This window comes from Scyliorhinus canicula, chromosome 11, assembly GCF_902713615.1.
Source record: "Scyliorhinus canicula chromosome 11, sScyCan1.1, whole genome shotgun sequence".
Classification (NCBI taxonomy): Eukaryota; Metazoa; Chordata; class Chondrichthyes; order Carcharhiniformes; family Scyliorhinidae; genus Scyliorhinus; species Scyliorhinus canicula.
This window is the reverse complement of record NC_052156.1, coordinates 95030988-95055913: the sequence shown is the minus strand read 5'-3', so window position 1 is coordinate 95055913 and position 24926 is coordinate 95030988. Positions and strand designations below refer to the sequence as shown.

The 24926-nt window shown below is 45.4% G+C and overlaps 1 protein-coding gene across 1 annotated transcript in view; it reads right to left on the bottom strand.

The window, feature by feature from the left end:
• LOC119973206 overlaps positions 1 to 24926 on the bottom strand; it is a 61185-nt gene that overhangs the window by 31101 nt on the left and 5158 nt on the right. The window contains exon 6 of the mRNA XM_038810861.1: positions 10102 to 10289. Within this exon, the coding sequence (XP_038666789.1) occupies positions 10102 to 10167 (66 nt within the window). The 5' untranslated portion in view covers positions 10168 to 10289. The remainder of the gene's footprint in view (positions 1 to 10101; positions 10290 to 24926) is intronic.

The following is a 24926-nucleotide window of genomic DNA, read 5'->3' as shown; positions in this document are numbered from 1 at the left end:
GTTACAGCCAGTAGATGGCGGGGGTGGGGGTATCGGGGGATGGGGTTAGGGGAGGGGGGGGGTTGTTCTGCTGACGGGAGAGGGACTTGAAATAGGCACTGGAAAGGAGGTCGAGGGTGGAGGCAGCCAAAGGGCGGGCCAGGAATGGCGCGACGCACGGGTCAGGGGCCGGCCCGACAAAGGCTATGGCTGACCGGCGGGGTGGGGGGGGGTGGGATGTGCCCCCCGACCAGGCTGATCACCTGGAACGTCAAGGGACTGAATGGGCCGGTTAAGAGGGCGCGGGTGTTCGCGCACTTGCGGGCCCTGAGGGCGGACGTAATTATGTTGCAGGAGACACATCTGAAAGTGTCAGACCAGACCAGGCTAAGGAAGGGCTGGATTAGCCAGGTCTTCCACTCGGACTTGGACTCGAAGTCCAGAGGGGTGGCAATCATGATCAACAAGCGCGTGCAATTTGAGGCAGAGGGCATATCTGCAGACAGGGGGGGCAGATACCTGATGGTACGGGGCAGACTGGAGGGGAGAAGGGTGGTGCTGGTGAATATATATGCCCCGAACTGGGATGACGTGGACTTTATTAAAAGAGTGCTGGGGAAGATCCCGGACTTGGATTCTCGCAAGCTAATAATGGGAGGGGACTTTAACATGGTCCTTGACCCGACTTTGGATCGGTCGTGTCCCAGAACGGGTAGACTCTCAGCAATGGCAAGGGAGCTGAAAGGGTTTATGGGGCAAATGGGGACAGTGGACCCCTGGAGAGAGGGACAGCCAACAGGAAGGGGCTACTCGTTTTACTCTCACGTCCATAAAGTATATTCCAGGATAGATTTCTTTGTAATAAGCAGGGACTGTATGGGGGAGGTAAAGAACACGGAATACTCAGCAATTACCATTTCAGACCATGCCCCGCATTGGGTGGACCTGCAGTTCGGGGGAGCGAGTTATCAACGCCCGCAATGGAGGCTAGATGTGGGACTGCTGTCGGAGGAGGGGATCTGCGAGAGGCTTCGGAAATGTATAAAAAATTACCTGCAGGTGAATGACACTGGGGAGGTCTCAGCGGCGACCGTGTGGGAGGCGCTAAAGGCAGTAGTTCGGGGGGAGCTGATTTCAATTGGGGCCCACAAAGCCAAGGCAGACCGGGCAGAGATGGATAGATTGGTCAGGGAAATGGGCCGGATAGATGAAGAGCACGCGGAGTCCCCGGGGGAGGTTTTACTCAGGGAAAGGCAGAGGCTACAGGCGGAACTGGGGGCACTATCCACGAGCAGGGCCGTGGAACAGCTTAGGAAGGCGAGGGGAGTGGTGTACGAGTATGGGGAAAAGGCTAGCAGACTGTTAGTGCAGCAACTCAGGAGGAGGGAGGCGGCCAGGGAAATAGGTAGAGTGAGGGACGAGGGGGGGCGCAAAGTGGAGGATCCGGCAGAATTGAATAGGTATTCCGGGACTTCTATCGTAAGCTGTATACTTCGGAGCCGCCGGAAGAACCGGAGGGGATGAAAAGGTTTCTGGACGGGTTAACATTCCCAACAGTTGGGGGGGGGGGGGGGCAAGTGGAAGAGCTGGGCGCCCCGATTAGAGTAGAGGAGGTATTGGGGGGCCTAAAGGCCATGCAGTCGGGGAAGTCCCCGGGGCCGGATGGATACCCAGTAGAGTTTTATAGGAAGTTCTCTGAGCTGGTGGGCCCGGTCTTGGCGAGGGTTTTCAATGAGGCAAGGGACAGAGGGACCCTGCCGCCGACAATGTCACAAGCCACCATATCTCTGATATTGAAGCAGGGTAAAGACCCGGAGGTGTGCGGGTCCTACAGGCCAATCTCCCTGATTAATGTAGACGCCAAGCTCCTGGCAAAGGTGCTGGCGGGGAGAATGGAGGACTGTGTACCGGAGGTGATTGGGGAGGATCAAACGGGGTTCGTGAAAGGTCGGCAGCTGGCGGCCAATCTGAGGAGATTGCTCAACGTGCTAATGATGCCCCCGGCGGGTAGAGAGGTGGAGGTAGTGGTGGCAATGGACGCCGAGAAGGCCTTTGACCGGGTGGAGTGGGACTATCTATGGGAGGTGCTCGGACGGTTTGGGTTCGGGGAGGGATTGGTGGATTGGATCAAATTATTATATCAGGCCCCGAGGGCCAGCGTCAGGACCAACAGAGAAGTGTCGGAGTACTTTAGGTTGTACCGAGGGACCAGGCAGGGCTGCCCGCTCTCCCCGCTGCTGTTTGCGCTGGCCATAGAGCCGCTGGCGATGGCGCTGAGAGCCGCAGAGGGTCGGAAGGGGATGGTGAGGGGCGGGGTTGAACACAGGGTTTCTCTTTATGCAGACGACCTGCTCCTGTACGTGTCGGACCCAGTGGCCGGGATGGGAACTATACTGGGAATGCTGAGGGAGTTCGGCCAGTTCTCAGGTTACAAATTAAATACGGTCAAGAGTGAAATGTTTGTGGTCCAGGCAAGGGGCCAGGAGAATAGATTGAGAGGGCTACCGTTTAGGCTGGTTGAGGAAAATTTCCGGTATTTGGGAATCCAGGTGGCACGAGACTGGGGCAGGCTGCATAAGTTAAATTTGGCCAGGGTGGTGGAGCAAATGAAGGGAGAGTTTCGGAGATGGGATGCACTCCCGCTGTCGCTGGCAGGGAGGGTGCAGACTGTAAAGATGACAATCCTCCCTCGATTTTTGTTTATTTTTCAGTGCCTCCCGATCTTTATCCCACAGTCCTTCTTCAAAAGAGTTAACGGGCTGATCATGAGCTTTGTCTGGGCGGGAAAGTCTCCGCGGGTAAAGAAGGCGATGTTGGAGAGGAACCGCAGCGAGGGAGGGCTGGCTTTGCCGAGTCTGGTCAATTATTACTGGGCGGCCAACATCGCTATGATAAGGAAGTGGATGGTGGGTACGGGGTCTATTTGGGAGCGGGTGGAGGCGGCTTCGTGCAGGGGCTCCAGTTTGGAAGCCCTGGTCACGGCTCCTCTACCGCTGCCGCCGGCCAAGTACACCACCAGCCCGGTAGTGGTGGCGACCCTGCGGATATGGGGCCAGTGGAGGAGGCATGTGGGGGAGATGGGGGCGTCTGTCTGGGCGCCAATCTGCGACAACCATCGGTTTGCCCCCGGCAGTATGGATGGGGGGTTCCGAGTATGGCGGCGAGCAGGGGGGGGAAGGGTGGGTGATATGTTCCTGGAAGGGAGCTTCGCGAGTTTGAGGAGCTTGGAGGAGAAATTTGGGGTGGTAAGGGGAAATGATTTTAGATACCTACAGTTGCGGGACTTTGTTCGTAGACAGGTCCCATCTTTCCCGCGCCTCCCGCCAATGGGGATCCTAGACAGAATAGTCTCTGGGAGGGATGAAGGGGAGGGTAGAGTCTCGGGTATTTATAAGGTGCTCATGAGGGAGGAAGGGTCCCAGACAGAGGAACTGAAACTTAAATGGGAGGAGGAGCTAGGCGGGGAAATGGAGGATGGGCTGTGGGCAGAGGCCCTGAGTAGGGTAAACTCGACCGCGACATGTGCTAGGCTCGGGCTGATCCAATTTAAGGTCGTTCACCGGGCCCATATGACGGTGGCTCGGATGAGCACATTTTTCGGGATAGAGGACAAATGCGCCAGGTGCGCGGGAGGACCAGCGAACCATGTTCACATGTTTTGGGCATGCCCTGAGCTGAGGGGGTACTGGGAGGGATTTGCGGGGGTCATGTCCCAGGTGCTAAAACAAGGGTGGTGATGAGCCCAGGGGTGGCAATTTTTGGGGGTTTCGGAAGACCCGGGCGTCCAGGGGAGAAAGAGGCCGATGTGCTGGCCTTTGCTTCCCTGATAGCCCGGCGACGAATATTATTGGCGTGGAGGGACTCAAAGCCCCCGAAGACTGAGTGGTGGCTTGCGGACATGTCGAGTTTCCTGGGGATGGAAAAAATCAAGTTCACCTTGAGGGTTCTGTGCAGGGGTTCACCCGGAGGTGGCAACATTTATTGACTTCTTTGCGGGAGAGTGAGCGTCAGCAGGGGGGGGGGGGGGGGAGAGTGAGCGTCAGCAGGGGGGGGGTTAGAGTAGAGTAGGAGGGAAAATATGGCGGGTAGTACCGGTGGGAGGGGAGCGGGGCTTGTGCAATATGTTACGGTGGAAGTATTGAAAGTACGTGGATGTTTGCACATTTTTGCCTTTTTTGCTTCCTTTCTGATGATGTCTGTAACTGTTATAAGCCAAAAACTACCTCAATAAAATTGTTATTAAAAAAAAGAAAAGAAAAGGATGACCCAATTCCATCCAAAAAAATGTCCATGTAGAAGCAGCACCTTTGATGAAGAAAATATATTGCTGGACCAGCAGAAAACATCAAAGTGCCTGATCAGGATTTGAACCCGGGACCTCCGCAAATTTCGAGACCGAAAACACCAAAACGAGAATCATACCCCTAGAACACCGAGCCTCGAGCAGCACCTTAAATAAGTACCATCCATCTGCTACACATTGGCACCCTGTTTGAGGCATTAATGGTTCAGCACCATGCTGCCTGTGGCACATTCGGATAGACATGGGGGGGGGGGGGGAAAAGAGATATGAAGGGTTGTTATGATTAGGTGGAGGAGTGAAATGACTTCTTTGCTCTCTCATGCGAGAGCAAGAGTTATTTTTTGGTTGAAAATATTGAGAACCTTTGTAAAATAATATACACACTGACTTTCACTCACACAGCACAGACAAATTACAGAATCAGATAAGACCATTACATAAAAGTGTACAGTCTGTAGTTTAGTCGTTTCAGGCAGAGGTCAATGGACTCGATGCTGCAGGTTTTAAGATGTAGACCAGAGGTGGTTGCGTTTGGGAGATAGTCGCATGGGGTTGGCTTAAGAAATCTCTGCAGCAGGACGTCCCTGGGTAAAACCTTATAAAAGGAGCAGGACGTTCCTGAATGTTTAGTCATCAAATAAGGCTCCATGTTTACCAGGTGGTTTGCAGAAAAGTAGCAGGACGGACCCCACTTAGGTATTCTTCCCAAACTGCTTGCTCTCAGATCTGCTAAACAGATTTGAAACAGACAGCGAGTTGCCCTGTCGAGCAACCTTCCTTCTCCAACTGTCAGGGCAATTTTTTTAAAAATGCACTGTCCATGTATGTGAACTGTGACTTGATCAATTCATGTCTGTGGCAAACTTAGCCAGGGTCCCATTGTCCAAGTGATTATTCGTAATGGTAGTGTCTAACAGGTGATTGATAATGAGAATGGAGATACAAATCTTTCACACTTCCCTGAATTCATTGTCTTGATAGGTTTTGCAAACAAACGGACTCCTGCAAACAGACGGACTCCATTTCCAATTAATTGGAACGTGTAACGTATAGTAATGCAAATTGGAGTTAGCCATCTTAAACTGAGAGTTGGGCGGCACAGCGGGTAGCACTCCAGCTTCACCGCTCCAGGGTCCCAGGTTCGATTCCCAGTTTGGGTCAGTGTGTGTGGACTGTGCATGTTCTCCCTATATTTGCATGGGTTTCCTCCGGGTGCACTGGTTTCCTCACACAAGTCCCGAAAGATGTGCTTTAGGTAATTTGTACATTCTGAATTCTCCTTCTGTGTACCCGAACAGGCGTGTAATGTGGCGACTAGGTGCTTTTCACACTAACTTCATTGCAGCGTTAATGTAAGCCTACTTGTGACAATAAAGATTATTATTTTATTTGTTTTAAAAATTTAATTCAGCCACTGGATTAAAAACCAATATTGGGCAGAGAGCTAATTTTCAAGCCAAGGCTTGTCAGAGGATAAACGGGTGGCAAATTGTGAGGTGCAATGCTCCAATGTTCACCAAGAATCCGTTTGTAGGGAAACCTGGAGATCGTCGATGGAGCTGATTGAATACTAAAGTTAGAGCTGTATTTTTTTGCGATTCATTCAGAGAATGTGAGCCTGGCTGCCGAGGCCAGATATTTATTGCCCATCCCCAATTGCTGTTGACACGTGTGGTGAGCTGCTGCAGTCCATATGGTGTAGATGTCAGGAGGGAGTTTCAGGATTTTGACCCGGGGTGACAGTGAAGAAATGGCAAAATAGCTCCATGTCAGGATACTATGTAGCTTGGAGATGCGCTTGTATTTTTAGTCACTGGCTTGGAAGCAGGTTATCAAAGGAGCGTTGTGAGGCTGCTGCAGTACAACTTGCATATCGTACGGGGCAGCATGGTGCGCAGTGGTCAGCACTGCTGCCTTATGGTGCCGAGGTCCCAGGTTCGATCCCGGCCCTGGCCCTGGGTCACTGTCGTGTGGAGTTTGCACATTCTCCCAGTGTCTACATGGGTTTCACCCCCCACAACCCAAAGATGTGGAGGATAGGTGGATTGGCCATGCTAAATTGCCCCTCAATTGGAAAAAATGAATTTTGTACTCTTAAATTTAAAAAACAAACTTGCATATCGTACATACGGCTGCCACTGTGAGTCAGTAGTGCAGGAAGTGAATATTTAAAATGGTTGTGAGCTGTCTATCAAGCAGGCAGATTGTCCTGCACGGTGTCATGGTTTTTGAGTGTTGGAGCTACATTTTTCGAAGTTACTGGGATCCAGAAACTGTTTTTAGGACAGGAAGAACATTCAGCAATTTGTCTCAGTTTAATTTTCTCGGCGAAGACAGCTGCTTCTGTTCCTCAGGAGTTAGTGCGAACCCATGAACCAAATAATCTATAAAACAAATGGAGTTTGGCCACATGGTCTTTCTTGTTTTATGCTTTATTTTCCAATGGAATATCATAAAATTTCAGATAAATTAAGAGGAACTTTACATATATAAATGTAACTAGAGAACGGGAAATCCATTAATTGTAACTTGCACTTCTTTTAAAAACCAAAATGCATCCACACAAGTTGTCACCCTATCCCTAGTTACCCTAGAGGGATGGTAGTGAACCACTTTCTTGGACCTGTTCAGACAGGGGGTGAAGATGCTCCCATCGTGTCAGAATTCTGACTGAACAACAATGAAGAATGGTAGTGCATGTCCAAGTTAGGATGGTTTGCGACTTGGAGGAAAATTTGGAGGTGATGGGGATATCATGTCCCTGTTGGCTTTATTCTTCTAATAATCTAGATCTTTTGGGTTCTGGAGTTGCTTTCAAAAGAAGCTTGATGAGTTTCTGCATCGCATCTTGCAGATGTTACACACTGCAGCCTGTAAGCCAGAGATAGACGGAGGCAAAGCTTATAATGGTGAATAGGGTGTTGATCAAGTGAGGCTGCTTAATCCTGGATGGTGTTGAGCTTCCACTGTTCTTGGAGCTGCACCCACCCATCCAGACAATTGGAGTGAAATCCTTCACACTCCTGACTTGTGCCTTGTAGATGGTGGGCAAATTATGTGGAGTCAGGTGAGTCACATGCCACAGAATTCCCAGCCTCTTGATCGGTTTTATGCAGTTGATCCAGTTAAGTTCCAGGTCAGCAATGATTTAAAGGTTATTTCTATTGTGAGACTTGATAGTAACATCTTTGAATGTCATGGTGAGGTGGTTCAACTCTTGGAAATGGTCATTCCCTGCCACTTAACAGCCCAAGTCTGAATGTTATCCTGGTGTTCTGTATGCAAAGATAGGCTGCTGCTACTTCTGACCTCAACAATGATGCCACTGAAGATGATTGTGCCCAGGAGACTACCCTGAGGAATTCTTGCAGTGATGCCCTGGGACAGATAATTGGCCTCCAGCAACCACAACCATTCTCCTTGGTGTTAGCTATGACTCCAATCAGTGAAGAATTTTCCCCTGTATCCCCATTGACTGGAATTTTAGTCAGGCTCCTTGATGTCCCACTCAGGTCAATGCTGCTTTGATGTCTCACCTCGGGAATTCAGCTCTTTTGTCCATGCTTCGGAGCACGGCTTTTGGAATCAAGTGGTCCCATGGAAACCTAAGTTGAGCATGTTATTGGTAACGGAGTACGGATGATATCATCTTTTATCAATTTGCTGATGAGTAGATTGATGAGGCGTTTACTGGCCAATTTGGATTTCTCCTGTTTTTTTGTGAACTGGATGTAGCTGAGCAATGTTCCCACTTGGTTGAGCTGATAGCGGTCGCTGCACTCGAGGTAGTTAGTGGCTTGAGCAGTGTCAGCCTGATGGCACTCTAATCACCAAATCAGATGGTTCAGCGTTCAAATACCATCCCAAACTGAGCATGTCCAGTGCAGTACTGAAGGAGTCTGTTATTTAACTATTCACATCCATTCACAAGTTGATGTTGGATTATGGAGGTTTGTTTGGTCTGTTGATGGGGCATTGAGGAATTGAACAAACAATGTGATATAAAATAGGATAATTAGTTAGAATAAATGTCGAGGATAGGGCCGGTCCGATGGTAGTGAGTTCACAGACAAAGAAATTGAGCAAAGCATGGCCAGAAAGGGGGAGGGAGCCTCGTGCAGAGGATGGTGAACATTGATGCTGGGTAACAAGAGGCCCAGGGTTGAGGAATGCGAAGTGAGCCAATCAGGATATCCTGGCCAGGTGGTGTATAGGATGACCTATGGGAATCTTGTATGTGAAACTTGATGCCATTTGAATGATATGTGCAGAGATCTCTTTGTCTTCGACCTCACTTGGTTCTGGGAGCTTCAGGAGAGACTGTACGTGTTCTGAATCTCTATAGAGCGGGTCAGCCTTGCAAGTGGTTAAAAATAAATAATTGATACCTGCAAATCCATCTCAAATTTTATTGAGACCAGACTGACAAGCAAAAGAATCAGGATTATCAGCATCGTTTAGCTCTGTCTATCACATACTGCTCCAATACAAAGCAGACACCTGGTCCTTATTGTAGCCTCACAGGTTGGCTGCTCATTTTTAACCAAGCGCTGGTGCTGCTCCTGCGTGTTCTTTTGTTTCCTCATTGAACTGGGGTGGGTCAACTAGCTTGATGATAATAATAGAGTAAGGGATTATACCGGCCATGAGGTCACGCCTTGTAGTTCACCGAGGTGGTCTAGTTTAAATTTGTTAGATCCGTTCTGAATCTATCCCATTTAGCATGGTGGCCATGCTACACAACACCAAGTAGGATGCTCTCAGTGAAGGCAGGGGTTGGTCCTCCTCAAGGATTATGCAGTGGCCACTCCCACCAGTACCACCGTGGATAGATGTATCTTTACAGGTGAAGAGAAGGTGTAGTACATTTTTCCTTCAGTCAGGCAGCTTGCCCTTTAGATCTCCGGCAATGTTGGTGCTACAGTGATAAATGTGTGAGTTTCAGATATATGTATGACATGCATGTAGTACAGTACATTTTAAAGCACGTAAGAGTTGGGCTGATGGAATTTTGTTTATATAAAAGAGAGTTTTCTGGGGAATCGATAATTCGAGACTTTGGATTGGGATTCTCCGTTGGATGGTGCAGGGGTGGCCAGACACGGAACACCATTGCCGCAACCGGAAAGGTAGCCATACAGCTGCGCACACTGCTGACAGCACACTGTGAACCATGGGCACGGGTCATACATGTGTTCCCTCTGGCCCCAGCCAACCCATCAACTATATGGGCGCACTCCAGCACAACCAGTGCCATCTTATTGGCTGGGACGCACGTGTGGGTATTATATTCACAAACTGCCACCGTTAGATCAGAACTCATACCACTGAATTATTAGTCCAATAACATAATTATTAGAGATGAATATTAAGTACAAGAAATGCTATCAACACTTCAGAACTATGTACTTGAAAGCGGTATTATGAATAAACATTAGTCAAAAATGATGTTGAAATGGAAACAGATTTTTCTATTTGCCACCTTGACACTTTCAATTGATTGATTTGAATCATATCAAGTACTCTCTACAGAGTTTATTTTGCTGACAATTACATTCTTCCTCCATTATTAGGCCAAAGTTGCAAATTGAACAGATTGAAAACTACTGATGTCAGATCTCACACGAGATAGATCCATCTCTCAAAACTCTGGAGATTCAAAAATCTCATTTTTACAGTCAAAAGATTACATGTAGTTATCACTAGAATCAAACACCTCAAAAATTCACTAATTATCAAACAATAATTCTTATGCTACTTATTTAACAGAAATTTCAGCATGATCAAACGACCTGAAGTCAATATTATAATTACTTTACCTTGAGCTTGACATGAAGACCCCCTTTCGATCCCATCATAATGACTGAACCATTTGTTGTTATCATGGCCAGAGACTGTAGACAGATTTGGTGCTCAACATAGAACTTCTTTATAGATTTGTAAAGGGATAGTGCATCAGCTTACCATCCAGATACAGCAGCTTTATAAATTTCACCTGGAGCTCAGTCCTGTATAAAAATGAACATAACCACTTACCCATGACGGTACATATAATATTCTTTCAAAACAAAACATGCAAAACAGTGCAAAAGTTTCAATTAACATCTGTTAATATATGGAAATAAATTGGCATTTCTAAATGGGCTGACTGAATAGAAAACAGTCACGGCCAACAGTAAAAGCCAAGTATCAATGTTTCTATCCAACATCGCCAAGTCGTATACTTCAATGGACCAACTTCAACAGCTGCAAGTGAATTTGTTCGACAGGAATCTTTACAGCTGAAGCTCAATGATGGCGACAACAATAGAGCTACTGCAACTAACCCAGCAGCAAGGGGGAAATATCAGCAGAAGCTTGCAGCCCTCACTTCCTGCTCAGGTCCGAGTAGAGATATTCACAGCTGTTGCATTGAAAAAATTGGCCAAGCTACTTTGCACATGTGAATAATCTGGTTCCCCGAATTCAAGGCACTTTTGGCCACTCACATGGCAGAGGTTTCAGCAGCAGGTGAGTTCTACTCCCAATATTCAGTTATTTAGAAACATTTGGAAGGCAGTTTCAGGAAGTCAAACTGGCTACAGGAACAAAAAATTATTCAACCAGTCGATCAGAACATTGGCAGACTGTTGCTACTCTCGGGAAATCATGTACACTGATAGATCACAAAGAAAATTCCAAAGCCTTACTTGGATTTGGGTTACTACGAAAATGCTGCTTTTGATTGCTCAGTACTTTCAAAAAGGAGAAGAAAAAAATCACTACACTTTATTCAAAACATTTCCTCTTTTCATAGAAGATAATATTAATCAATTTCATTGACACCAAAGAGCGCAAGTAGGGTTTCTCTCTCGCTCTCCTGGTTAAACTGATAAATGACAAGCGAGTATCCAAAGCAGCTTCATAAGGAATGGCGGCCCTGCAACTGCAAACTGCTGCTTAAGCAGTTGTTCATGAGCCACAGAAAGTCATGAAACAAAACATGAAAGAGAGAGAGAAAATATAAAATCAGACTAGGCTTTAGAAGATCTTCACTCAGTAGAGTGAAAATTACTGTTGTTTTTTTAAGCATTCCGACGGTTTCTGTTCCTGGTCTATCTCCCAGCCATTAACTCAGAGTTTAAATCGGACTGGTCTGAAACCTGCAGGCAGTTCTTAGTTTCTAGATCAGGGGTGGGCAAACTACGGCCCGCGGGCCGCATGCGGCCCGCAAAAGGTATTTCTGCGGCCCACCAAGTCATTAAAAAAAAAAAAAAAAAAATTTTTTTTTTTAAAAAAAAAAAAATTTTTTTTTTTTTTTTTTTTAAGGTTAATGAGGGGGGGGGGCGGGGGGGGGTGGAAGACTTCTTACTGGGTTACTTACTGGTATAGGTTGGATACGTTGACTTGAGTAGGGTGATCATTGCTCGGCACAACGTCGAGGGCCGAAGGGCCTGTTCTGTGCTGTACTGTTCTATGTTCTATATGAGGCGCCCAGAATCATAACAGGGTGAAGTAATTATTTTACTTAATATACTATGCGGCCCTTTGTGAATTGTGAATTTCTGAATGTGGCCCTTGCACGGAAAAGTTTGCCCACCCCTGTTCTAGATAAAGCAGGTGAAGGCTATCATATCAAGTTAGTCTACTTCTGCAAACATATTTGAATCCTAATTTAGAAATAGACTAGTCTAGTTTCTTCTTCTCCTACAGTTTAACTCAAAGAGAAAAGTTTAGGGGTCACAACTTTAAAGATGAAAAGGCTACCATTAGCACAGGAACATATAAATAATGAGGGGCATAGATAAGGTAGATAGTCAACATCCCAAAGGTAGGGGAGTCTAAAACTAGAGGGCATAGGTTTAAGGTGAGAGGGAAGAGATACTTGGGGTCCAGAGGGGCAATTCGTTCTCACACAGGGTGGCGAGTGTCTGAAACGAGCTGCCAGAGGCATTGATAGGGCAGGTACAATTTTGTACAATCTGCAATCTCATGACCCAACTTTGCCCATACTGTAACCATTAAAACTAAGCCAGGGGATCAACCCTGGTTCAAATGGAGAGTGCAGGAGAGCATGTCAGGAGTAACGTCAGGCATACCAAAAAAAGTGAGGTGTCAATCTGGTGAAGCTACACACAGGACTACTTGTGTGCCAAACAGCATAAGCAACAAATAATAAGAGCGCTATGTCGATTCCACAACAAACGCATCAAGCTCTGCAGTCCATGAATGGTGGTGGACAATTAAACAACTCACTGGAGGAAAGGCACCTCAAATATCCCCATCCTCCAATGATGGAGGAACCCAGCACATATGTGCAAAAGACAAGGCGGAGGCACTCACTACAATCTCAGCCAGACGTGCTAATGGTTGATCCATCTCAGTCTCCTCCAAAGAATCCCCAAGCATCACAGATGTTTAGTTTTCCAGCAAATACGATTCACTCCATGCAATATGAAGAAAATGGCTGAGGCACTGGATACGGGCCCTGACAATATCCCGGCAATAGTAACGGAGGACTTGTGCTCCAGAACTTGCCACATTCCGAGCCAAGCTACTCATTACAGCTACAACACTGGCATCTATCCGGCAACGTGGAAAATTGCCCAGGCCGTGTCCTGTGAACACAAAACAGGACAAATCCCGACCCAGCCAATCACTGATCAATCGGTCTACTTTCCATCATCAGCAAAGTGATGTCAACTGTGCTTTCAAGTGGCACTTACTCAGCAATAACCTGCTCACGGACATTCAGTTTTGGGTTCCACCCAGGGTCGCTCAGCTCCTGACCTCATTATAGCCTTGGGTCAAACATGGACAAAAGAGTTGAATGCCAGAGAGGAGGCGAGAGTAAAGGGCCCTTGCATCCAAAGTAGCACTTGACTGAGTATAGAGTCAAGGAGCCAGAGTTAAACTGGAGTCAATGCGTATCAGTTAAACTGGAGTCAGTGGTAATCAGGGGGAAAATTCTCCGCCGGTTAGAATCATATCTGGCACAAAGGAAGATGGTTGTGGTGGTTGGAGGTCTTAGAGTCAAGATGTTTACAGCATGGAAACAGGCCCTCCAGCCCAACTTGTCCATCCCGCCCAGTTTGCATCACGAAGCTAGTCCCACTTGTCTGCATTTGGCTCATATCCCACCCTGCCCATGTAACTGTCTAGCTGCTTTTTAAAGGGCAAAATTTTACTCGCCTCTACCACTGTCTCTGGCAGCCCGTTCCAGATGCTCATCACCCTCTGAAGAAATCTCTGTCCTGGTGTCTTTTGTATCTCCCCCCTGCCCCACTACTTCTAGACTCCTCTACCTTTGGGAAAATATGTTGACTATCTACCTTATCTATGCTCCTGATTATTTTATAGACATAGACTTCTACAAGATCGCCCCCAAGCATCTGACGCTCCAGGGAAGAAAGTCCAAGCCTACCCAGCCTCTCCTTATAACTCAGACCATCAGGTCCTGGTAGCATCCTCGTAAATCTCTTCTGCACTCTTTCTAGCTTAACAATACCCTTCTATAGTAAAGGTGACCAGACTGAACACAGTATTCCATGTGTGGTCCTACAAGTGTCTTGCACAATTTCAACAAGACGTCCCAACTCCGGTATTCAATATTCTGACGAATAAAACCTAGCATGTCTTCTTCACCACCCTGTTCACTGCGACTCCACCTTCAAGGAGTTATGAACCTGTAGCCTTGATCTCTTTGTTCTGTAACTATCCCCAACTCCCTACCATTAACTGATTTGATGTGCCAAAATGCATCACCTCACATTAATCCAAATTAAACTCGCCATTCACCGGCCCACTGCCCCAATTGGTCAAGATCCTGTCACAATCTTGTACAACCTTCTTCACTATCCACTGTGCCATCAATCTTGGATTTAATCTGCAAATTTACTAACCATTCTGCCTACATTCTCATCCAAATCATTTATGTAACAAATAACAGTCGATCCCCAAGGTACCCCGCTAGTCACAGGCCTCCAGTTTGAAAAAACACCCTCCATAATCACCCTTTGGCTTCAGTCGCCAAGCCAATTTTGTATCCAATTGGCTACCTCACCCTGAATCCTGTAAGATTTAACCTTTTGCAACAACCTCCATGCGGTATCTTCTCAAAGGCCTTGCCAAAGTCCATGTAGACAACACTGACTGTACTGCCCTCATCTACCTTCTTAGTTACCCCTTCAAAAACTCAATCAGTGTCCTATGTAGTTCCTCAGGGCAGCGTCCTAGAACCAACAATCTTGAGCTGCTTCATCAATGACATCATAAGGTCAGAAGTGTAGATGTTTGTGGATGACTGCACAATGTTCAGCACCATTCGCGACTCCTCAGATAAATTCAGCAAAACCTGGACAATATCCAGGCTTAGGCTGACAAGTGGCAAGTTACATTCACGCCACACAAGTGCCAAGCAATGGCCATCTCCTACAAGAGGATCTAATCAACGCCCCTTAGCATTCAAAGAAACTACCATCGCCAAATCCCCCACAATGAACTTCCTGGGGGTTACCATTGATCAGAATTGCCAATCAAATTATTTTTAAATGGCCAGCATTGTGGCACGACGGGCAGCACAATGGTAAAGTGGTTAGCACTGTTCCTCACAGCTCCAGGGTCCCAGGTTGAATTCTGGCCTCCAGTGACTGTGTGGAGTTTGCACTTTCTCCCTGTGTCTGCAGGGTTTCCTCCGGGTGCTCCATTTCCTCCCACTGCCCAAAGATGTGCAGGTTAGGTGGACTGGCCATGCTAAATTGCTCCTTAGTGTTCAAAAGATTAAGTGCAGTTACTGGGTTACGGGATAGGGTGGAGGCATCGGCTTAAATAGGGTGCTCTTTCCAAGGGTCGGTGCAGACCCGATGGGCCAAATGGCCTCCTTCTGCACTGTAATTGTATGATTCTAATTCTATGAGAAACTGAACTGGATTAGCCATATTAATACTGTGGCTGCCAGGGCAGGTCAAAGGCTAGGAATCCTACGGCGAGTAACTCACCTCCTGACCCCCCCCAAAACCTGTCTACCATCTATAAAGGTACAAGTCAGGAGAGTAATGGGGGTGTAATCTACTTGCCTGGATGAGGGCAGCTCTAATCACGGAGCTCGACACCATCCAGGACAAAGCAGCCCGCTTGATTGCTCCCTTTCCACAACATTCAAACCCTCCACCACCCGACTAACAGTCGCAGCCTTGTGTTCCACCCACAAGATGCACTGCTATAACTCACCAAGGTTCCTTAGACAGCACCTTCCAAACCCACGTTCACTACCATCTAGAAGGACAAGAGCAGCAGGTACCTAGATATCTGGGAACCCCACCACCTGGGGTTCCTCTCCAACTCTCTCACCATCCTTTTTTTTAAAATAAGGGTGAGCACCCAAATTCATATTTTCCAATTTATGGGCAATTTAGCGTGGCCAATCCACCTACCCTGCACATCTTTGGGTTGTGGTGGCGAAACCCACGCAAACACGGGGAGAATGTGCAAACTCCACATGGACAGTGACCCAGAGCCGGGATCGAACCTGGGACCTCGGCTTTGTGAGGCAGCAGGGCTCCACCACTGCGCCACCGTGCTGCCCCTCTCACCATCCTGACTTGGAAATATATCGCCATTCCTTCACTGCCACTGGGGCAACACGCCAGAACTCCCTCCCTAATAGCATAGCGGGTGGACATACACCTCAAGGACTGCAGCGGTTGAAGAATGTAACTCACCACCACCTTCTGAAGGGCATCTAGGGATGGGCAATAAATGCTGGCCTAACCAGACGCCCACATCTCAAATGAATTTTTGAAAAAGAACTGTGCATTCTCAGTAGGTGCAAGAAAGAAATCATAGCGAGTAAGTAGGAAATCATAATGTTACAGGGAGGATAAGTAACCTTATACGGGCAAATTAAAGTAGACGCAAACCTATATAGCCTTAAATTAACAAGGGCAGGACTAACAACACCGATAATGTGTACTGTACAATAATGGGAGGACACGGTGGCTTCGTACCAATGGTCACTAACAGCGTTCAAATCTCATCAGGGGAGTTGATGGAATGTAAATTCAAATAATAAATCTGGAATGTAAATGTGGAAACTATAACTGATGGTTCACTAATGTGCTTTAAGGAAGGGAATCTGCCGTCCTTGTCTGGTCTGGCCTACACGTGACTCCAGACACTGCAATATGGTTGACTCTTGACTGCAATGGCCTGACCATCAGGGAGTGGCAAAGAAATGCTGGCCTTGCAACACACATATCCCACAAAAGGAAGAAAAAATACCCAGAAAAAAATTGCAAAAATAAGTGGCAATCAATATAACTCAGATTTCTAGAATCGGAGGATCACTGAAATCAAAGTAGTGAATAAGATAGAAGTTTTCTTCGATCCCGTTGAGAAAACCCACTGAAGGTAGCTGATCTGTCAATCTAGTGATCAGAGCATTGTACTAAACCTCCAAGCTCAAGCGTCCCCGGGAAGCAACAAAAAAGTTATGATTTAGTCCAGTTTTAAACATTAACTTCCAGCTTTTGCCTGTTAAGTAAGTTTCAGTTTGAAGGCTGAAGTTTCAGTTTCAGTTCAATTCTTATGAAATGAAAAACATAGATTATAAGTTATTCAGCAGAGACCCAAGCTGTCCTTGTACAAGCAATCTCACAACACTGACATATCCACGGATGTGTTTTGCCTATCAAGTCAAGAAACTAAAATTTTAAATTGTGGCTCTTGCAGGGCAATTACATAATAGCAACACCCAAGCCCGCCGCCCCAGGTTCCCTGAACTGATGCTAGTTGAATGACAGGTTTGACAGTTTGGTCAAAAAGATGTTTTGGGCAGTAATTCTTCTCAAAGCTGAACATCAATTCCCGAGCATGCAAGGAGCACAGGAACAGATCAACTTTGTGGTCAGTGCTGCTCATTACTGTCCTTGAAGGAAGGCGACAATGGAGATTGTGTGGGGATTTCCCTTTTCCCAACGTCGTGGAGATTACCAAGTGTTATGTGAAGCTGGTGTACATAGGTATGAGGGGTAAATTGCTGAAGGCACAGTAGTAAAGTAGTTGAAATCCATGAAATATCAAAGGAAAATATTAAAAATATTTCATTATTCTCACTGAATATATATTCTACTGAGAAACAAAAACTCTACCAGAAAGTGATCCATTCAGTATCACATTAAAAGGGGTTTAGAATGTCATGAAGAGTGGCAAGCCCGAGGATTGATTTCAGAAACCGCCAAAAAATGATAGGAGAACTTAGAATAAGAGAGTAAACCAGCATGAAAATGTAAAAACATGTTGTCAGATCTTCTCCACATGTTTAAAAAGGAGGAAAGTAGTAAACAAACTGGGGAATAAGAAAAAGACAGACATTTAGATTCAACGGCTTCCATCGTTACAGACTGAAGCTTTTAGCTTATTTGATTCACTTCATGTATGTGAGCTCACTGGCTCAAGAGTGAAAAGAATTTTGTTTGGGGGTTGGTCTTGAGATTTACCCGAGGGCTACTTTGTATTTTCAGAGACAACTTTTTGGTTATTCTCATTAACTCTTTTAGGATTAGTCACATGGTACCTTCTGTATTTTGGTTGACATATGGGATATTTGGACTCGCACATAAGCAGAATTTAAGCACTCCCCCCTTCCTTGAAGCCACAACACACATGGAAATCATTAATTTCCTAGACACCATTGTATTTTTATTGGCACAAGAAAACAACAGGCATCAGTTTGCAACAAATGTTCTTTTCAAAATAACTGACACTTTCATACAAAAGTTATTACCCTAAACACACTTTCCGTGGACTTACGAGGTCACAGCTAATGCCGGTTCATCACATATGCGCAAAGTGGAAAATTATAACAGGTGGTTATTAACCTTTTCCTTGCATCTCAGGTTTAAATTTAATAATTGATGCTGACCTTGCATCAATTGCTGAATTCACAAGTTCCAAACTTGCGGCCAACCTTTGTGTATCGAAGTGTTTTCTAATTTCCTTCCTGAAACATCTGGTTCTAACTTTTAGATGATGCTTCCGAGCCCTAGACTTCCCCAAATTTCTTTACCTCATTATATTTTCATTAAAACAGCGATCACACTTAAAAGTATTTCATTGACCGTAAAGCACTTCGGGATGTCCTAGAGTCACAAAAAGCATTATAAAATTGCCACTCATCCATTACTATTTGGGATCTTAGTAAATGGAAAATGGTTGCATGTTCATCTCCAGCAGTCACTACACCTCATGTAATTCAGTTTACAAAACGCTTTGAGATGTGATAACAAATGTGAATCTTTATTAAATAATGGAGTTGAGTATTATCCAATTAACAGTCTGCAGTACACACTTTTCACCCACGTATTAGCTCCAGCCTTAAGCTAAAGACTCCACATTTACAGTGCAGGAGGCCAGTCGGCCCATCGAGTCTGCGCCAACCCTCCAAAAAAGAACCCCATCTAGGTCTACTCCGCCGCCTTATCCCCGTACCCGCATCTAATTTTTGGTGACCAAGGGGCAATTGATCATGGCCAATCCACCCAACCTGTACATCTTTGGACTGTAGGACAAAACCAGAGCACCCGAAGAAACCCACGAAGACACTGGGAGAACGTGCAAACACCACACTAATCACAAACGGTCCAAATCGAACTTGGGCCCCTAGTGCTTTACGGCAGCAATCACTATGCCACCATGTCACCCCTTGCAAGTAATTTATTATCACTTTAGTGACTTTAGTTTTCCTGGCTCTCTGTTAGCCGAGTGTTCCTTTGACACATTTAAATCTCTTTCTTTGTATTAGGACACCCAATTCCCTTTGAACACCAGAATTTAATACTTTACTACTTAAAAATATTCTATACCTCTATTTTCCGACAAGTGAATACTCTCACTTCCTCAGTATATCCCATTTGCCACCTTCCTACCCATTCTCAATTTATCTATATTCCTTTGAGGACTCACAGCTTGTTTCCCACCTAGCTAACAACAATCAAACAAGGATCATAAACAAATAAATACAGTAAACAAATAACTTCATCCAAGTTACTGAGTGCAAATAGCTGAGGGTACAGCACTAACCTTTACGGCACCCTAATAACAGCCTGTTAATCTGCAAATTCCCATTTACTCTTACTCCATTTTTTGTCCGCTATCCATGCTAATATATCACCCCCCACCCAATATTTTTCAAATCTCTGGCACCATTCCAGATTCTAGGGAATTCTGAAAGATCAAATTACCTCTTTCAAAATCCGAGGAGGAAGGCCATCAGGCACAAGGGATTTGTCAGATGTTAGTTCCATTAATTCTCCAAAACCCTTTTACTAATATTAATATACATACCTTAATTAGACCATCAAGAGTTTCTGGTCACCATACTATAGAGTGGATTTAGAAGCACTGGAGAGGGTGCAGAGAGGATTTACAAGGATACCAGAAATGCATGTGTATAATATCACAGAAGGATCAACAGCTGGGTTTCTTTTTCTGTTCAAAAAGGGAAAGTTTGACGGGCGATATAATAGAGATCTTTAAAATTCTGAAGGTTTTGGAGAGTGGATACAGAGGAAATGTTTTCACTTCTGAGCAAGGAGGGTAACCAGGGGTTATCAATAGAAGGTAATCACCAAGAAATCCTATTGGGAATTGAGAAGATTCATTACCCAGAAAGTGATGAGAATGTGGAACTACCAGCTACAGCGAGTGGCCAGAGTGAGTGGCACAGATGCTTCCAGGGGAAACTACACAAGCATGTGCTCGAGAATGGAATCTCAGAATTGTTATGATGCAGGAGGCCCATGGTGTCCTGCACAAACCTTCCGAATGAGTAACTCACGATACGATTCCCCCACCTTCTCCCTGTAACCTTACACATCCTTCCTTTCAGAGAACTAACTCCCTCCCAAATTCTTCAATTAGTCCTGCCTTCATCACATTTCAGGCAGTGCATTACAAACCCTCGCCACTCAAGAGTTAAAAACATATATTACTTTTGCTTCTTACTAATTACTTTAATAAAGTAATAATCTGTGCCCCTGCATTCTCAATCCTTTTACAAGTGGGAACAGTCCAGACCACAGCAGGATTTTTAATACTCAAATCTCCTCTCAACCTCCATTTCTCAATAAAACAAACCTAACTTCTCCAGTCTATCCTCATAAGTTCCTCATAAGTGAAACCAGTCTCGTGAATCGTTTTGCACTCTCTCCAAGTTTTCACATGTTCCTAAAGTGTGGTGCCATAACTGGACACAATACTCTGAGGCCAAACTAGCAACTGATACAAATTCACATAAACCTGATTGTTCTTGCACTAATCCAACTCTAATCCCTGTTAATATAGCCCAGAATGCCAATCCTGTCCTGCCACCTTCATTGATATAGCCATTGATATAGGGCTGATTTAGCACAGGGCTAAATCGCTGGCTTTGACAGCAGACCCAGGCAGGCCAGCAGCACGGTTCAATTCCCGTATCAGCCTCCCGAACAGGCGCCGAATGTGGCGACTAGGGGCTTTTCACAGTAACTGTGAAAAGGGGCAGCAGGGTACATGGTGGTTAGCATAAATGCTTCACAGCTCCAGGGTCCCAGGTTCGAGTCCGGCTGGGTCACTGTCTGTGTGGAGTCTGCAACGTCCTCCCCCCTGTGTGCGTGGGTTTCCTCCGGGTGCTCCGGTTTTCCTCCCACAGTCCAAACATGTGCGGGTTAGGTGGATTGGCCATGCTAAATTGCCCGTAGTGTCCCTAATTAAAGTAGGTTAAGGGGGGGGTTGTTGGGTTACGGGTATAGGGTGGATACGTGGGGTTGAGTAGGGTGATCATGGCCTCGGCACAACATTGAGGGCCGAAGGGCCTGTTCTGTGCTGTACTGTTCTATGGTCTATGTCTAACTTCATTTGAAGTCTACTTGTGACAATAAGCGATTTTCATTTCATTTCACATATGCATATATACAACCCAGGCCTCTCTGCTCCTGCTTTAATATGTCCCTCCATGTTCGTTCTCCACAAAATAATCACCTCTCACTTTCGGCATTGAACTTCATCTGCCATTTGTCAGCCTCTTCCACCAATTTCTCCATGTCTCTTTGAAGCTCTGCAGCGTCTTCCTCAGTTCACAATGCCTCCAATTTTTCCATAGAATCCCTAAGTGCAGGAGGCGGCCATTCTACCCATTGAGTCTGCACCAACCCTCTGAAGGAGTACTGTACCTCGGCCCACTCTCGCCACCCTGTCCCTATAACCCCACACATTGATCATGGCCAATTTATCTAACCTGCACATCTTTGGATGCATCACCTTCGAACTTTGAAATTGACCCTATACACCAAGGTGTAGGCCATCATAAAATATATCAGAAAAAATACTGACCACGTGGGAGCTGCTTACTCAACCTTTCTCAGTCCAAAAAACATCAATCACCCATTACTGTGTTTCTTGTCGCTCAGCCAATTTTATATCCACGTTGCTATTGTCCCTTTTATTCCATGGGCTATAACTTTGCTCACAAATCTGTTGTGTGGCACTGTATCGAGTGCCCTTTGGAAGTCCAGATACAGCATTACCCTCATCAACCCTCATTGTTAACACCTCAAAAAACTGCAGCAAGTTAGTCAAACATGATTTTCCTGTGTCATGATTACTGACATGACTCTGGAGGTCTTGTGGGGCTGTGGTAGCGACCCTCACCACTTTGTTTATGTACTTGCAGAAGCTCTTGTAAACTGTGTAAATATTCCCTCCTGGTTTATTCTCACAATTTGTTCCCCTTCCACTGATATCTTAGTCATCCTTCATTGGTTTCTAGAACTCTCCCTATCTTACGGGTTACACCTCTTTTTTACAATTCCTTTTGCTGTACAGACACAGGAATGTCGTATTTCAAACCAACAGAACAAAGTATATTGCAGGAGAAAAGAGTGCCAATTCTTTTAGTTCTCCATGGCCATGCCTCGGCCATTAGGCTCCCCAAGCTCCCAGGGAACTCAAATGATTGAATCCCGCCTCCACCTCAATCTCAGGCAGTGCATTTGAGATCCGAACCACACATTCAGTAGAAAGAATTTAGATGTCAACTTTAGTGAAAGAACCATTCACCTTCGGTGTCCTTTAAACATTTGGAAAATGGGAATAGTTTCGCCCCAACTATGCTGTCCATATGCCTCTTGATTTTGAACACCTTTATCAAATCTCCTCTTAACTTTCTCTTCTTGAAGGGAAACGTCTCAGTTTCTCCAATTATAACTGAAACCCTCTTAGTCAGAACTCCATTCGTCTCCATTTATAAAGGGGAGGCAGATTGACTGCCTTTGACATCAGGCAGCATTTGGTCGAGTGTGGCAATTAGGAGCCCAGCTAAACTGGAGTCAATGAGAATCGGGGGAAAGCCTTTCGCTGGTTGGAGTCATACGTGACACAAAGGAAAATGGTTGTGGTGGTTTGAAAGTCAATCACCTCAGCTCCAGAATATCACTGCAGGAGATCCTCAGGGCAGCTTAAGGCTCAACCATTTTCAGTTGCTTCATCAATGACCTTCCTTCCATCATAAGGCCAGAAGTGGGGATGTTTGCTGATAATGGCACAATGTTCAGCACTATTTGTGACACCTCAGATGCTGAAGTAGTCCACGTGCAACTATTTTCCAATGTGGACCAATATCCAGGCTTGGGCTGACAAGTGACAAATAACATTCGCAACACACAACCATTGCTAATTGTCGCAAGATATCATCTGGTTCAATAATATCCTTTTGGGAAGGCAATTTGCAATCCTTACCTGTTCTGTGACTCCAGACCCACAGCAATGATTCTTAAATGCCCTTGAACCACTACAAAGCCTAAAAAGGCAATAAGCTGGACGGTTTAATAAGTTACTCCTTAATAAGTTCCACCAAGGCCAGACTACTGACCTCATTACTGTCTTGGTTCAAGCACTGATGAAAGAGTTGAACTCCATAGGCGAGCTGAGGGTGGCTGACCTCGACATCAAGGTAGCATTTGACTGACTATATCATCAAGTAGCGCAAGCAAAACTGGAGTCAATGTGAATCAGGAAGAAAATTCTCCACTGGTTGGAGCCAGACCTAGTTCAAAGAAAGATGGTTGTTGTGTGGTTGGAGATCATCATCTCAGTTCCAGAACATCACTGCATGAGTTCCTCAAGGTAATGTCCTCAGCTGAACCATCTTCAGCAGTTTCATCAATGATCTCCACTCCGTCATAAGATCAAAAGTTCGCTGATCATCCATGTTTAGCACCATCCATGATTCCTCAGATACTGAAGCAGTCCATGTTCATTTATAGGAAGACATGGACAACACTCCGAATTGGGCTGATCTCCTACCAAGCAATAACCATCTCCAACAAGAGAGAATCAAAGCATCTCCACTTGACATTCAATTGGCTGAATCTACCACCATCAACATCCTGGGAGCTCTCAACCAGAAACTGCGCAGGACAGCCATATAAATACTGTGCCTACAAGAACAGGTCACAGGCTGGAAATACACCTCCCGACTCAACCCTCTTGCTTTGATCAACACTAGGACAAAAATCGCAATTAGTGCTAGGTATCACTAGATCAGATATCCAGCTTACACTGAAAGACAGAGTGGCCTCAAAGAAACATCAGGTGGAATAAAGGAGCAAATTCCGTTCCTCTGGCGAATGGGATATGCAGCACCAGAGCACGGAGTAGATTGGACGTGAAAAGAAAGTGGTGCAAAGTGGTCCCAGTAGTCAGTCCTAAATGGGCTACAAGTATTCAGATTGTCAAACAATGTCGCCATTCCTGGTTTGAGGAAACACAAATAGGACGACGTGCTAGAACAATGCATAATCGTGTGCAATAAGGCAAATGCTGAAAATTAAGATAAAACAAGGTGGATAGAAGCAGACTGGTTACATTAGTTAAGGGATCAGGAACGAGGAACCATAAATACAAGATTAAACAGAAGGGTTTTAGAACAGATAGCAGGAGGAAGGTCTTCACACAGTTGCTGGATTATAGAGTTCATTTCCCAAGTTAGGGGTTAAGGCAATAACTATCAACATTCAAAATAAAATTCCTATCTAAAATTAGGTAGGAAGGTGAATGGGTAACTGTAATTAGGACCAGTTGCCTAAGTGGTGAATAAACACATTGCTGCTGTGTTGCAATTTTGCTGCTGTGTTGCAACTTCAAATATTTCTTTATGTAACCGCATGATTAGAACTTCAAGCCTAGCTTAGAACCACAATGATGGATAGAGATAGGTGGATAAATCATCATAAAGTATCCTGCAAACCATCAAAGCTAATCACATGGTACAGGCAAAAAAGCCAAGAAGCAGGCTACACACCACCAGATCATGTTCTGACATGACAACCTGAAACATTCCAGCATTTGGTTGAACATTTGAATGCATCATAACTTGCCAGCCACTAACAAACACACAAAATTTCTGGATAAACAACAAAACAAAAGATGTCAATTCTTTAAAACAGTAACAATTAACTAGAATACTTGAAATAAATCTGTTTCACTGCAGAATATGCTGCAAATAACTTTTACACAAGGCAAATATTTACCCAGGTTGGGAAAAAAACAACTGATGCTTCAAGGTGATGCCATACAGGAGCGAGAATGATCACTTGGAATGTATCCAATGTTGTGATGGTAAGCGTCGGAA